At 43.1% G+C, this 12367-nt stretch overlaps 2 protein-coding genes across 2 annotated transcripts; both read left to right on the top strand.

Annotated features, from left to right (window-relative positions):
- Positions 1-1338: 1338 nt before the first annotated feature.
- Positions 1339-8482, top strand: LOC139813382 (uncharacterized). Its single transcript, XM_071778881.1, has 2 exons — positions 1339-1559; positions 7178-8482. The coding sequence occupies exons 1-2, from the start codon at positions 1540-1542 to the stop codon at positions 7974-7976; spliced, it is 819 nt and encodes a 272-aa protein (XP_071634982.1). The 5' UTR covers positions 1339-1539; the 3' UTR covers positions 7977-8482.
- LOC139813381 (uncharacterized) lies at positions 1590-3206 on the top strand. The gene has a single exon (XM_071778880.1). It carries the CDS (start codon positions 1602-1604, stop codon positions 3168-3170), a length of 1569 nt encoding a protein of 522 aa, XP_071634981.1. The 5' UTR covers positions 1590-1601; the 3' UTR covers positions 3171-3206.
- Positions 8483-12367: the final 3885 nt, after the last annotated feature.

The following is a 12367-nucleotide window of genomic DNA, read 5'->3' as shown; positions in this document are numbered from 1 at the left end:
TTATTGCATTTCATTAATCAGCGGCAAACAACGAAATGTCTATTCAACAGATTGTCAACTATTTAAAATCTATGGTAGCCCTTTCTTGTCGCTCTTGTCTATGACGATATCAACGTTTCGTGATTTTCACATAGTTTATAATATCAACTCGACGACGGCTCACACTTCAATTCGTAATATGCGGCTTTCTTACACTGTCTATACAACGATTGCGCTTATTTTATTTAGCAACATAATATACACACAATTTAGAAAGTAAATGATAACGAGTATCGCGCGAGGCACTCCTCTGATTCCATCTAAAGTCCTTGTTGTGTATTACGTGCGATAAAACATTTCTACAAAATATGGTCAAACAGTTTAAAAAGTATACAGTTTTAGATTTTGTATTTCTTCTAATTTCATTAATACACACTGTGTTCGTTGCTTGTAATTCATTTCCTTCAACAGTAAACCATCATAGTCATATCCGTAATCTTTTAGCTTAAAATAAATATTGAAATGATTATTTCTTTCATTCGTGTAACATATTGATGTAAAATTTAAAAATATTAGGTACAATATATAATTATTTAGAAATATTTAATTTTATAAAGATTGATTGAAAAATGATAACCAATGGATTAAAGAGTATTAATATATTGCAGGAAAAAAGATTAAGATTTAAAAAATGTGTTTTAAATTTTAATATTTAAATGTTAATATTTTTAATTTCATTAATTTTTCTATATAAATTATAATATCAGAAAAATAAACCAATCGTGCGAAATGGAAATTTTTATACATGAAATCATTTTTTTACGAGTTGATGCGTTGTGTTATGAATTATAGTATACAATGAATACGAGTTGAATGGATAAACGTTGACATTGATAAGAGTGTTGCGGCCCCAATCAAAATGTAACAATAAAATAATTATATTATAGTATAAAATAATAATATTAAGAAAGACCGAGAATAACAATAGGGAACGCGACCGCGAAAGCCCGAGAGAATTACGCAACGCCGAATCAGCAAAAGATGAGTTGCGCGATCGGCCCAGATACGATCGAGCAACTCAGCGATATTGAAGGACAAGACGAGGATTGAAAAGGAAGCGACAACAGGAGACGTGAGGGCAATCGGAGTCAGGGAGCAGATCAGTAACGGGCACCAAACGCGAAGAACAATTGTACTCAGAGTGGATTAATTAAAGTTGTCATTTATTCCAAAGTGCCGTTTAATTATATAAAGATATCCCGCATCCTCCGTGGACCAAAAGAACCCAAGTGTCCCTCTTCCAACAAAGGGGCACAACAAATGGTGGCAGCGTGAGGGATCCATTGGCAGGACGGGAACGGCAGCTGAAACAGAAAAATAAGTGAATCAGTGAGGCAGTGCAACATCCTCAACGGAGACACAGGCAGCCAGATTCAAAAACAGCAGACAACACGGTAGCGGCCGACGAGGGACAAGCGAGCAGCGTAACCCGAGAAGGCGCCGACCTACCTCAACGGAGGCTCACCGACAGATAAGGCGGCACGAGCACCGACCAGCAACATGCGACTAGCGACCGTAATGTAAGTCGATTAAGCAAATTATGTAAAGCGCAATCACCGTAGATGTCGGAAAACGAAAATCCACCTGCGGAACTAAACCAATCGTGGCTTCATAGCGAGACGTCACGACGAGCGCGTAGAAATAGACCGTTAAGCCCCGCGCAAACGACCGAAGAAGGCGTAAGCGATAATCGCGAAACCGTGCGTAGAAATTTAGACGCGTACTACTCAAGCGAAAGCGAATCAGAATCGGAATTACACCAGAACAGCGTAATCGAACGCGAACAATTCGACGATTCCGTTATAATTCTAGACGCGAGAGTAATAGGACAAAATAACTGCCCCGACGAAAATAGATTCCACCCCTCACACGCGCACACACAATTCGAAGACGCGAACAGTACGACCAGTAGGCGAACACACAGACGAGAGTTCTCATTGACCTCGTATGATAGCAGCGTATTTGACCCGCAAGAGTATTATTCTGCCCCGAGACACGTGAACGTAATCGAGATGGCGGAAGCAACAAATAGCAACCACGACGCGAATAACGTAAATGACAACGCGCCGATAACCCCAGAGGAAATAGACGAAGAAATAAACCGTCTTAATCAAGTGCTATCACAAAGAGGCACCCCGGCGAATCACCGTAACCGGATACCCGCACGGGCCGGACCGCCGCGAGACGATAGAGATTCCATTCTCGACGAGATATTAAACGGAATCCGCAACTTACAAGATCGCGTAAATCAACCAGAAACGGCGAATCCTGAACGCCGCGAATTTCACGCGAGACGCGAGCCAAGTAACCTCCCGTTCGAAGTAACGTACGGAAGAACGTCATATGATATTCGGAACCAAGCGGAGCGCGCAATCGGATATCTACGTTTAAAAGAGGCACGAGACATGATACCTGAGTTCGACGGAACCTCGAGTAAACTACAAGAATTCTTAAGCGCCGCGTCATATGCAATGAAAAACATAAATTCTATGGAAGAAGGAACGCTATTAGAAGCAGTGCTATGCACAAAGCTAAAAGGAAGAGCGATGATAGACTTTCAAACGCGAGAGATAAGAGATTTCGCACAACTAAAGAAGGAATTAGAAGTTTGCTATTTGAGCCGCAAAAGCACAACACACTTACAACTAGAGTTTAATACACTCAAGCAAAAACCCGGAGAAAATGCAAGAGCATTCGGATTAAGAGCCGATAAGCTAGCGATGGAGCTATACGACTCCATGATAGAGGGAAGAAATCACACCATAGAAAGCAAGCGAACTATATTGGAAACGATTCAACAACAGGCATTACAGAATTTTCAATTAGGATTGAGAGACGAGATCAAGTTACTTGTCCGAGCTCAGCATTTCGCAACATTGCAAGAAGCGATTGCCGGAGCGAGCGCCGAGGAAAAAGTAAACGGGCCGAGTGGAATTCCGCCGCGTCCCAAAAATAATTATGCGTACTCGCCGCAACCGCGCGATAACCGATCGATAGTACAATGCCAAAAATGTGGAAAATACGGACACCTTGGAAGGGAATGTCGTACCAATAGATATGCGAACCGTTTCTCCTTACCGAAACCCGATAGGACACCCCGCGTAAACGCGATAGATAAAGTCTGCAATTAGTGCAAGAAGGCAGGACACATGCGCGAAGAATGTTGGTTGTTAAATGGTCGACCAAATAAAGAAAGGACGAATCACAACAAACCTAATAATCCGCGAGGACAAAATAAAAATTTTCACCCGAAAACGAATGGCCCGAGAAAAAAGGACAGTAATTCAGCCGCGAATAGCGACGAGGAAGATAAAGAAAACACAAAGCAGCGCCGACCGGCGTTAGAGTATCAGATGTCACACCTGACGAACAAGCCGCGAAAGCATGCAGGGCTGGACTTAATCACTCTGCCCATGCGAGAAGCGAAGCGCGAAAAAATAAATTTACTGTTCGATACCGGAGCGGCCGTATCAATAATAAAAGTAAAACATTTGAAAGGCGAAACAATGATAGAAGAGGATAAAATGGCCCTTACAGGAGTAACAGGTCATAAAGCCCATACGATTGGAAAATTTACAGCAACTATTGACTTGAAAGATAGAAAGATCAAGCACACGATATATGTCGTCAAGGATGATTTTCCGATAGAATACGACGGAATACTAGGCGTAGATTTTATAAAGAAACATCGAGCGTCATATAGTTACGAGTCGAGCGCAATACGCATAGGGAATAGCACATTAAAATTATACCCGTATAAGAAAATGGTTTTGAAACCGCGAAGCGAGACAATAGTACAAGTCGCGACCGATAAAAATTCACTAGGAATAATACAGGCAGAAGAGACAATGCCAGGAGTGTTCATAGGAAACTGCCTAGTGATGCCAGAAAACTTTCTATGTCCGGCAAGCATACTAAATACGACGGAGAAGACAGTCGAAATGCTAATGCCCCAAGTAACACTAGAAGAGTTAGAGCAAGCAGAAGCAAAAGAGGTAGAAGTAAACCAAGTAGACAAAGCAAAAGAAGCAATGCCGCGTAGCGAAAAAGTCGAAAAATTGATACGCACGCAACACTTAAACGAAGAAGAAAAGAAAACCATTATGGAAATTTGCAGAGATTACAGCGATGTATTGCATGTGAAAGGAGAACCACTGACATGCACTGATATCGTCGCGCATAAGATTACCACGAAGGCGGGCAGCGTACCGGTCAACGTCCGACCGTACCGTTTACCAGAAAAGCACAAGGAAGAAGTGAATAGACAAGTGAAAGAAATGTTGAAAAACGGAATTATTAGACCTAGCACGAGCCCGTGGAATGCGCCGTTGCTAGTAGTACCAAAGAAAAGAGACGCATCAGGAAAATTAAAACTGAGAGTGGTAATAGATTTTCGGTTTGTGAACGACCTAACGGAGGGAGATTCCTTCCCATTGCCAAACATAACCGATATCCTAGACCAACTGGGAAAAGCAAAATATTTTACCACGCTAGACCTCGCCTCGGGATATCATCAAATCCCGATGGAAGAAGAAGATAAAGAAAAAACAGCGTTCTCGACACAATACGGACATTACGAGTATAATCGAATGCCTTTTGGATTGAAAAATGCCCCAGCGACATTTCAACGAGCAATAATAGCCGTTTTAGCAGGACTAGTAGGATTACAATGCTTAGTCTATCTAGACGATATAATAGTATACGGAGCAAGTTTGCAAGAGCACAATAAGAGATTAATTGAAGTGCTAAAAAGACTGAGAAAATATAATTTGAAATTACAGCCCGATAAATGCGAATTCCTTCGGAAAGAAGTGACGTATCTCGGACATGTAATAACAGAAAACGGAATCTTGCCAGACCCTTCAAAATTAGAAGCAGTAAAAAGCTTCCCGAGACCAACAAAGGTAAAGGACATCCAGGCTTTCGTGGGATTAGCCGGATATTATCGAAGATTTATTAAAGATTTTTCAGCAATTGCCAAGCCACTCACAAAAATGACCAGAAAAGATATCAAATTCGAGTGGAACGCAGAGCAACAAAACGCATTTGAAATACTTAAGGAAAAACTAACTACAGCACCGGTATTAAAATACCCGGACTTCTCCCAAGAATTTATAGTAACGACCGACGCGTCAGATTACGCAATAGGAGCCATACTGTCACAGGGAAAGATAGGTCAAGATCAACCCGTGGCGTATGCGAGCAGAGTACTATCTAAAGCCGAGCAAAATTATAATACTACCGAGAAAGAATTACTAGCGATAGTATGGGCGGTGAAACACTTCCGACCATACGTTTATGGAACAAAATTTACCGTAGTGACAGACCATAAATCATTGGTTTGGCTATTTAACGTAAAGGACCCCGGATCACGATTAATCCGATGGAGATTGAAATTAGAAGAATACGATTACACTATCGTACACAAGGCCGGTCAAGAGAATAGAAACGCGGATGCGCTGAGTCGACATGTTCCGACAGATATCAACAAGATAGAGAAGGAAGAGAATAACGAAGAGGAGAGCGAAAGAAAATACACAGAAGAAGAGAAGCAACGTATATTATACGAATACCATGATGCACCTGTAGGAGGACATCAGGGTGTGGAACGCACCATAAACCGAATAAGGTTGACGCATAATTAGAGAGGATTAACTCGAGACGTCGAAGATTACATTAACAAATGCGAACTATGTCAGAAGAACAAGTTATCGCGAAAAAATAAAGCACCCTTAGTAATAACAGACACCGCGGACAAACCGTTCGAAAAATGTGCTCTAGATATAGTAGGACCACTGACGGTGACCGAAAACGGAAATAAATATATCCTCACGTTTCAGGATAATTTATCGAAATTCAGTAAGGCGATACCCGTACCTAATCAAGAAGCGAATACAATCGCGAAAGAATTCGTCACAAAGATTATCTTTGAATACGGTATCCCCGACAAAATACTGACGGATAGAGGAACGAATTTCCTTAGCGAGATATTTAAAAGCACGTGTAAATTATTGAAGATAGAAAAAATTCAAACAACGGCCTACCATCCCGAGAGTAATGGAGCATTGGAACGCTCTCATAGAACATTAGCCGAATACTTGCGACATTATATTAACGCGGACCAGACAGACTGGGACGAATGGACGCCATACGCAATGTTCGCGTATAACACGACGCCACACACAGCGACCGGGTTTACACCCTTTGAATTAGTATACGGGCACCGAGCGACACTACCGACGACACTGTCGCAACCACCGAAACCAACGTATACTTATGACGATTACGCGCAAGAGCTAAAAGAAAAATTAAGAGCGACACAACGAGTTGCAAAGGAACATTTGCGAAACGAAAAATCTAAGGCCAAGGAGACGTATGATAAGAAAACAAAAGAAATCAATTTCCGAGTGGGAGACAAAGTTCTCTTGCACGACGAAACGGTGCGTAGAGGGAGATCGAAAAAATTAGAATCCCCGTGGATAGGACCGTACGAAGTAATTGAAAAACACTCAGACGTAAATTATACGATCAAAAAGGGACGGAAAACCACGCGAGTACACGTAAACCGATTAAAGCCCTTTATAGAACAGTAAAAACAGCGCAAAAGAACAAAAACAAGCAATAGAAAGTAAGCGATAGTAAAAACTAAGGAAAATAAGATAAAATGTACTTACCGAACATCAATCACGGCGGGTCATCCGCACAACACGTCGCCCGGAGGCCACATACAACGTGACCTCCAAGGGCTGGATAAGCACCCAGGTGCCCGGGGGTGTTAAGACCGCTTCCATATAGGACGGAGGGGGCGAGCGAGACGAGGAGGGCCCCGCTTCCGCGTAAGAGGGAAGGGGCGAGCGAGACGAGGAGGGCCCCGCACTAGTAGTAGGCGCACCAGGCAAACTGACGGCACCCGCTCGCGCCGCCCTCAACCAATAACTACGCATACAAGCGTCACAAGACGCCGGCGCGAAAAATAAGTTACACTGAATGCAACGCATTTTAATAAAATTGATTAAGGTACTCTGGACTACGTCTCAAGAGCAACTAAACGCGCGAGGAAAGAAAAAACGCGAGGAGAGGACATTATCAAGCCAAGGTAAAAATTCGAAGAAAGGTAACATGAGTCCTTATCTTACAGGACGCTGATCGTCGTCCAGCACTTCGCGAAAAAAGCGAAACCTGAGACAGCACCATCGTACGAGATACGACAATTCAGCAGCGAGCCGGGAATATACTTTGAGAGAACCGGACAATTGCAACAGGTAGAAGCTACTTGGAAACTAGCGATTAAAATCGACGTAGCAGCCCTAGGAAACCGATATCACCAACTTCAGGAATTTCTACAGCAAGCCGAAGAAGTATGCGAAACGATAATCGCAAAGGACACACAGCAGACGTGCAAAAACATTCTCCACACGATAGAGAAAAATAACAAAAAATTAACGCAATTATTAACGCGATTACAGACTATATATAAAACAAATAATAATAAGCGAGGGTTAATAGACGCGATCAGCACGATCAGCAAAACGCTGTTCGGCACTATGGATGCCGACGACGCAAAACACATACAGGAGCAGCTTGAACTGATACAAAATCAGCAACAGACTCTACGGCACACCGCAAAAAGCCAATTAAAGGTGATAAATGCCACGATAGGCCACATGGAGGCCTTAGAAAAATCGTTGTACCACAACGAACAACTGATGACGAACGTCACGAGACGGATACAGCTGGAAACAGCACTGTACGCAAAAAGAGAAGAAATAGACGAACAGCTTTTAATACTAACCGCAATTACAGAAGATCTAATGGAAGACGTAAAAGACACAATAGACTACCTCACATATTCGCGGGAAGGAGTAATACTCACCCGCCTATTACCCATAGAAAAAATAATAACCGAACTAAAAGAGGCAACGTCACAATTGACGTAGGGATCCCACTTTCCGTTTAAAACTAGAGTAGAAAATTGGAACGAGATACAAAACTATGTAGAAATTAACGCATATTATGATAAACCGAACATTTATACGATAATCAAATTTCCCGTGGTAGCATACCCCGTGTATGACATAATAAAAACGACACCATTACCTGTCCCTAACCACGCGAATATTTTCACATTCCTAAGAATTACTCACAACATATTAGCAATAGACAAAGAGAATCATAATTACATAACGCTAGAGGAACGCGATTTAAACGACTGTAAACGAAACGGAGCAGAGTACGTATGTGACCGAAACTGCCCGATATATTTTGTGGGGACCAACGCACCATGCGAAGTGCAAGTTTATGTGGGGACGCCGGGATATGTAAACGCCTGCGAGAGGCGGCAAATGGTGTCAGACGTAACCTTGTGGGTAGCGTTGAGCGAACCCCAGGCGTGGCTGTTCTCAGCGCCGAGAAAACAAAAGATAGCGATCCAATGTAACGTGCGACGACGACGACGATGTCCTCACGGTCTCGCCGGCCGTGGAGGAGCGCGCCGTCGCTTTCTTCACTATAATCTCTATATAGATTCGCGATACTTCTCTCCGAAACCCCGATGGTAGCTCGACTGAGTATTCTTAAGATGTTAGGTTGGGCGCCAGGTGCGATTCTACGCACCACGATTCACGAGATCGCAGTATTTCTCAGGCGTGGGCTTCTTTGATTGACCGCGGGTGGAATAGGAGAGGGAGCGTAGCGCAATCATTACACTCGAATAACATAAAACATAAAATTATATTTCGGTTAAGGCAGATAACATGTGGACGATAGCGTGTTCCACGGCGAACAAGCAGAATTCGAGTACACGCCACGTGTCACCCCACGAGCGCGATACTCATTCCGTCGCTGAACTGCACGGCAATCCCGATTGAATTCGTACAAGAGTATTCCCCGACATAAGTTGCAGCGAATTCTACCCGGACGGTCAAACGCGAAATACTCAAAACGTCTACGTCTAACAAATGAACAATTAACGCAATTTCCCTACGATCTATCGCGACAACGCTGGGGATCTTCTCTCCCCTCGAAACGCACGAATGGCCTCACTCGTAAACTCGACACAACCGAGGGCCATTAATCCCGATGAAACGCACGTATAGCTAATCACAAATGGCATGAACTTAACCGGCAACGATAACTACGAGGCTTTCTCACGCGCGAGAGCCACTACTCAAAACTACGGCACGGCTAAGCCAACGGCGATTCTGAAATTCCACGCGACGAAATCACCCGCAACGAAATTACGCGAAACGAAATTATTCACAACGAAATTACACGCAACGAAAGTACACGAAACGATATCACACGCCACGAAATTACGAGCACGCTGACTGTCGGCGGCCGTGCGTTCTCATCCCCGAGACGGGCACTCGCGATTACTTCGTCGCACGGGCCCTCCCGCGGTATGGCACTCGATATTCTTTAACTACGGCCGATTTCATACTTTACCGCGGCACAACGCGACTCCCGGGAGGGCCTCGGTATTCTCGCGATCTTACTTAGAGGAAGGCTGAGCAGTGGCCTTACAAAGTCGTCTCGTTCCGGCGGCTCGTCGCTCGCTCTTTAGGGCTGGATGTTGCCGGGATGGCGGCTCGCACGACAGTGGCGTTTCCTCGGTCCGGCGGGACCACGCAGGGCCCGCGCGCGCCCGCGCGCGCCGGTTTCCCTAGCCTGGTCGGTGCTGCGCCCTGGCCTGCCAGCGATCCCTCTAGGCGATCGCCGCGCCCCACTAGAGCGCCCCTCGTCACTGCGCCCATCCGCCGGCGGTGGTTTCAAATTCCGCCTATTTGAGACCGGCTGTCCAGGCCGCGTCTCATCGTCCGGTTCCTCGACGGCCAGGCTGGACGGGCCATGGCTCGTCGACCGGGGGCGATACACAGCGGTGGTGGTCCCGTTCCTCAACGGGGACCTTCGTCGGGGCGTCCCCCTCTCCGCGTCCTCCGTATTCGGGCTGCAGTGCTCTCGTGCCACCTGTGACGCCTGGTTTGGTCAGCTGATCTGCCGGCTGTGGGCCAGAGATCCCAGGTTTAGGTCTCTGCTACATAGCCTGTGGAGGGGATAGGCTGTGGAGGGGATAGGATCGCGTCACGTGACGCTGACGCACACAAGCCAAGCGCCCCGTGTACATGTGCGCTCAGCGCTCGGCCAGCCTCGGCCAGCTAGAGAGAGCAAACATGCTATGCTCTTTCTCTTTCTCTCTTGAACCGGCGCGTCGTCAGCCTCGCAGACGAAATACGTATATTAGCGGCTTGACTGTCGCGTGCGTCTTTCTACACTAGATGCGATCAGATGCGATACACTATCATATCGCTTAATGATTTTACAATTTAGAAGTTAAAATCATTAATTAATTAAATTACAATTTCTTGTGTATATAAAAAGTATTAACTTAAAAACAAAACCGAGAACTTGAGTCGCCAGTAAATAATTAACAATCAGCACAGGAGTTGTGTTCGACCAAACTGGTAATTTTATTATTCAAAAGACGCTACGTTTCGACCGCAAAATTAGGTCCTTTTCAAGCGTGTATAACTCACAAATATTATTTAGTTAGACAGTTGCCAAAATACGCCGAATCTAAAAACTAAAGATTTTGTAGAACGCGACAAGCAGAATAAGTCCAGAAACATTATATAAATAAAAATAACTTACATATTGGAGTGTTAATTACAAGACATAAAAGACAGTTTAACTATATTTTCGTTGTCCGTATTATATCAGAGAGACGAATCCCTGTCGTGCGATGGTAAAATTGCGACTGACAAGAAAGGACAGAACAATAAACATTGGCTTCGAATTTTTCTGAAGTAAAGAGAGGGAAGTAAACGAGAAGGGGATATTACGTTTCCTTTATGATATATGTTTATAGAGAGCATTGAGACTCTCCGTGTCATTTTGCATATTAATAGTGTTGTCCAAATTTTTAATAAAAAACATCTCGGCTAATTCCCTCTTTCTAATCAGTTTTTCTTTGTGCATTATCTCTGGATTCCCCCAAGCAAAGTCATGTCCACGGGATATTCGATGCTCATTAACTACAGAGTATTTGCCAGCTGGTTTTTTGATATCCTTCTGGTGTTCTTTCAGACGCGTGCAAAGATGCCTTTTTGTCTGCCCTATATATATAGCATTACAATCTTTACACTTGATCTTGTATACGATTTCCGTTTGTTTCAGATCATTAATTTTATCTGTACCGCGGTTAATCAGGCAATCTAATTTTTTAGGAATTGTGAACAGAGACGTAATATGGCACTTTCTCAGCGTGTGATTAATATTTTCGCTTAAATCCTTTATGTATGGTAACAGCATGCACCTCTTTAAATCAAATTCTGTTTTATTGTCCGTGGAGATGTTATGTAAGGTATCACGTGTTTTTAAGAGGTGTAACCTATTTAAAATGTGTTTATTAATAATTTGTTTTGGAAAATTGTTGTTATTTAAGATGTCTTTGACTGTTTTGATATTATTGCTATGGAATCTTTTATCAGAAAGTAGTATCGCACGATCAACTAAACTTGTGATGGTATTTAACTTGTATTTTAAAGGTTGGTTTGAATAAAAGTTTGTACATCTTCCCGAGAACGTTTGTTTTCGATACCAATTCGTTAGCAGAGTATTGCCATTTCTAATGACAGTTGTGTCGAGGAAGTTAAGAGACCCGTTATTTTCAATTTCGTATGTTTTGAGTCTAGGATGATAATCATTAAAAACTGTAAGTATCAGGTCCACATGTTTTCTCGGGACGACCGCGAAAATATTGTCCACATATCTGAAAAATAATGAGATGTTGAGAAGGATATCAGAAAACCAGCTGGTAAATACTCTGTAGTTAGTGAACATCGAATATCCCCGTGGACATGACTTTGATTGGGGGAATCCAGAGATAATGCACAAAGAAAAACTGATTAGAAAGAGGGAATTAGCCGAGATGTTTTTTATTAAAAATTCGGACAACACTATTAATATGCAAAATGACACGGAAAGTCTCAATGCTCTCTATAAACATATCATAAAGGAAACGTAATATCCCCTTCTCGTCTACTTCCCTCTCTTTACTTCAGAAAAATTCGAAGCCAATGTTTATTGTTCTGTCCTTTCTTGTCAGTCGCAATTTTACCGTCGCACGACAGGGATTCGTCTCTCTGATATAATACGGACAACGGAAATATAGTTAAACTGTGTTTTATGTCTTGTAATTAACACTCCAATATGTAAGTTATTTTTATTTATATAATGTTTCTGGACTTATTCTGCTTGTCGCGTTCTACAAATCTAATGTTTAGTTTTTAGATTCGGCGTATTTTGGCAACTATGTCTAACTAAATAATAT

The sequence above is a fragment of the Temnothorax longispinosus genome, chromosome 5 (genome assembly GCF_030848805.1).
Source record: "Temnothorax longispinosus isolate EJ_2023e chromosome 5, Tlon_JGU_v1, whole genome shotgun sequence".
Classification (NCBI taxonomy): domain Eukaryota; kingdom Metazoa; phylum Arthropoda; class Insecta; order Hymenoptera; family Formicidae; genus Temnothorax; species Temnothorax longispinosus.
This window is presented reverse-complemented; position numbering and strand designations above follow the sequence as displayed.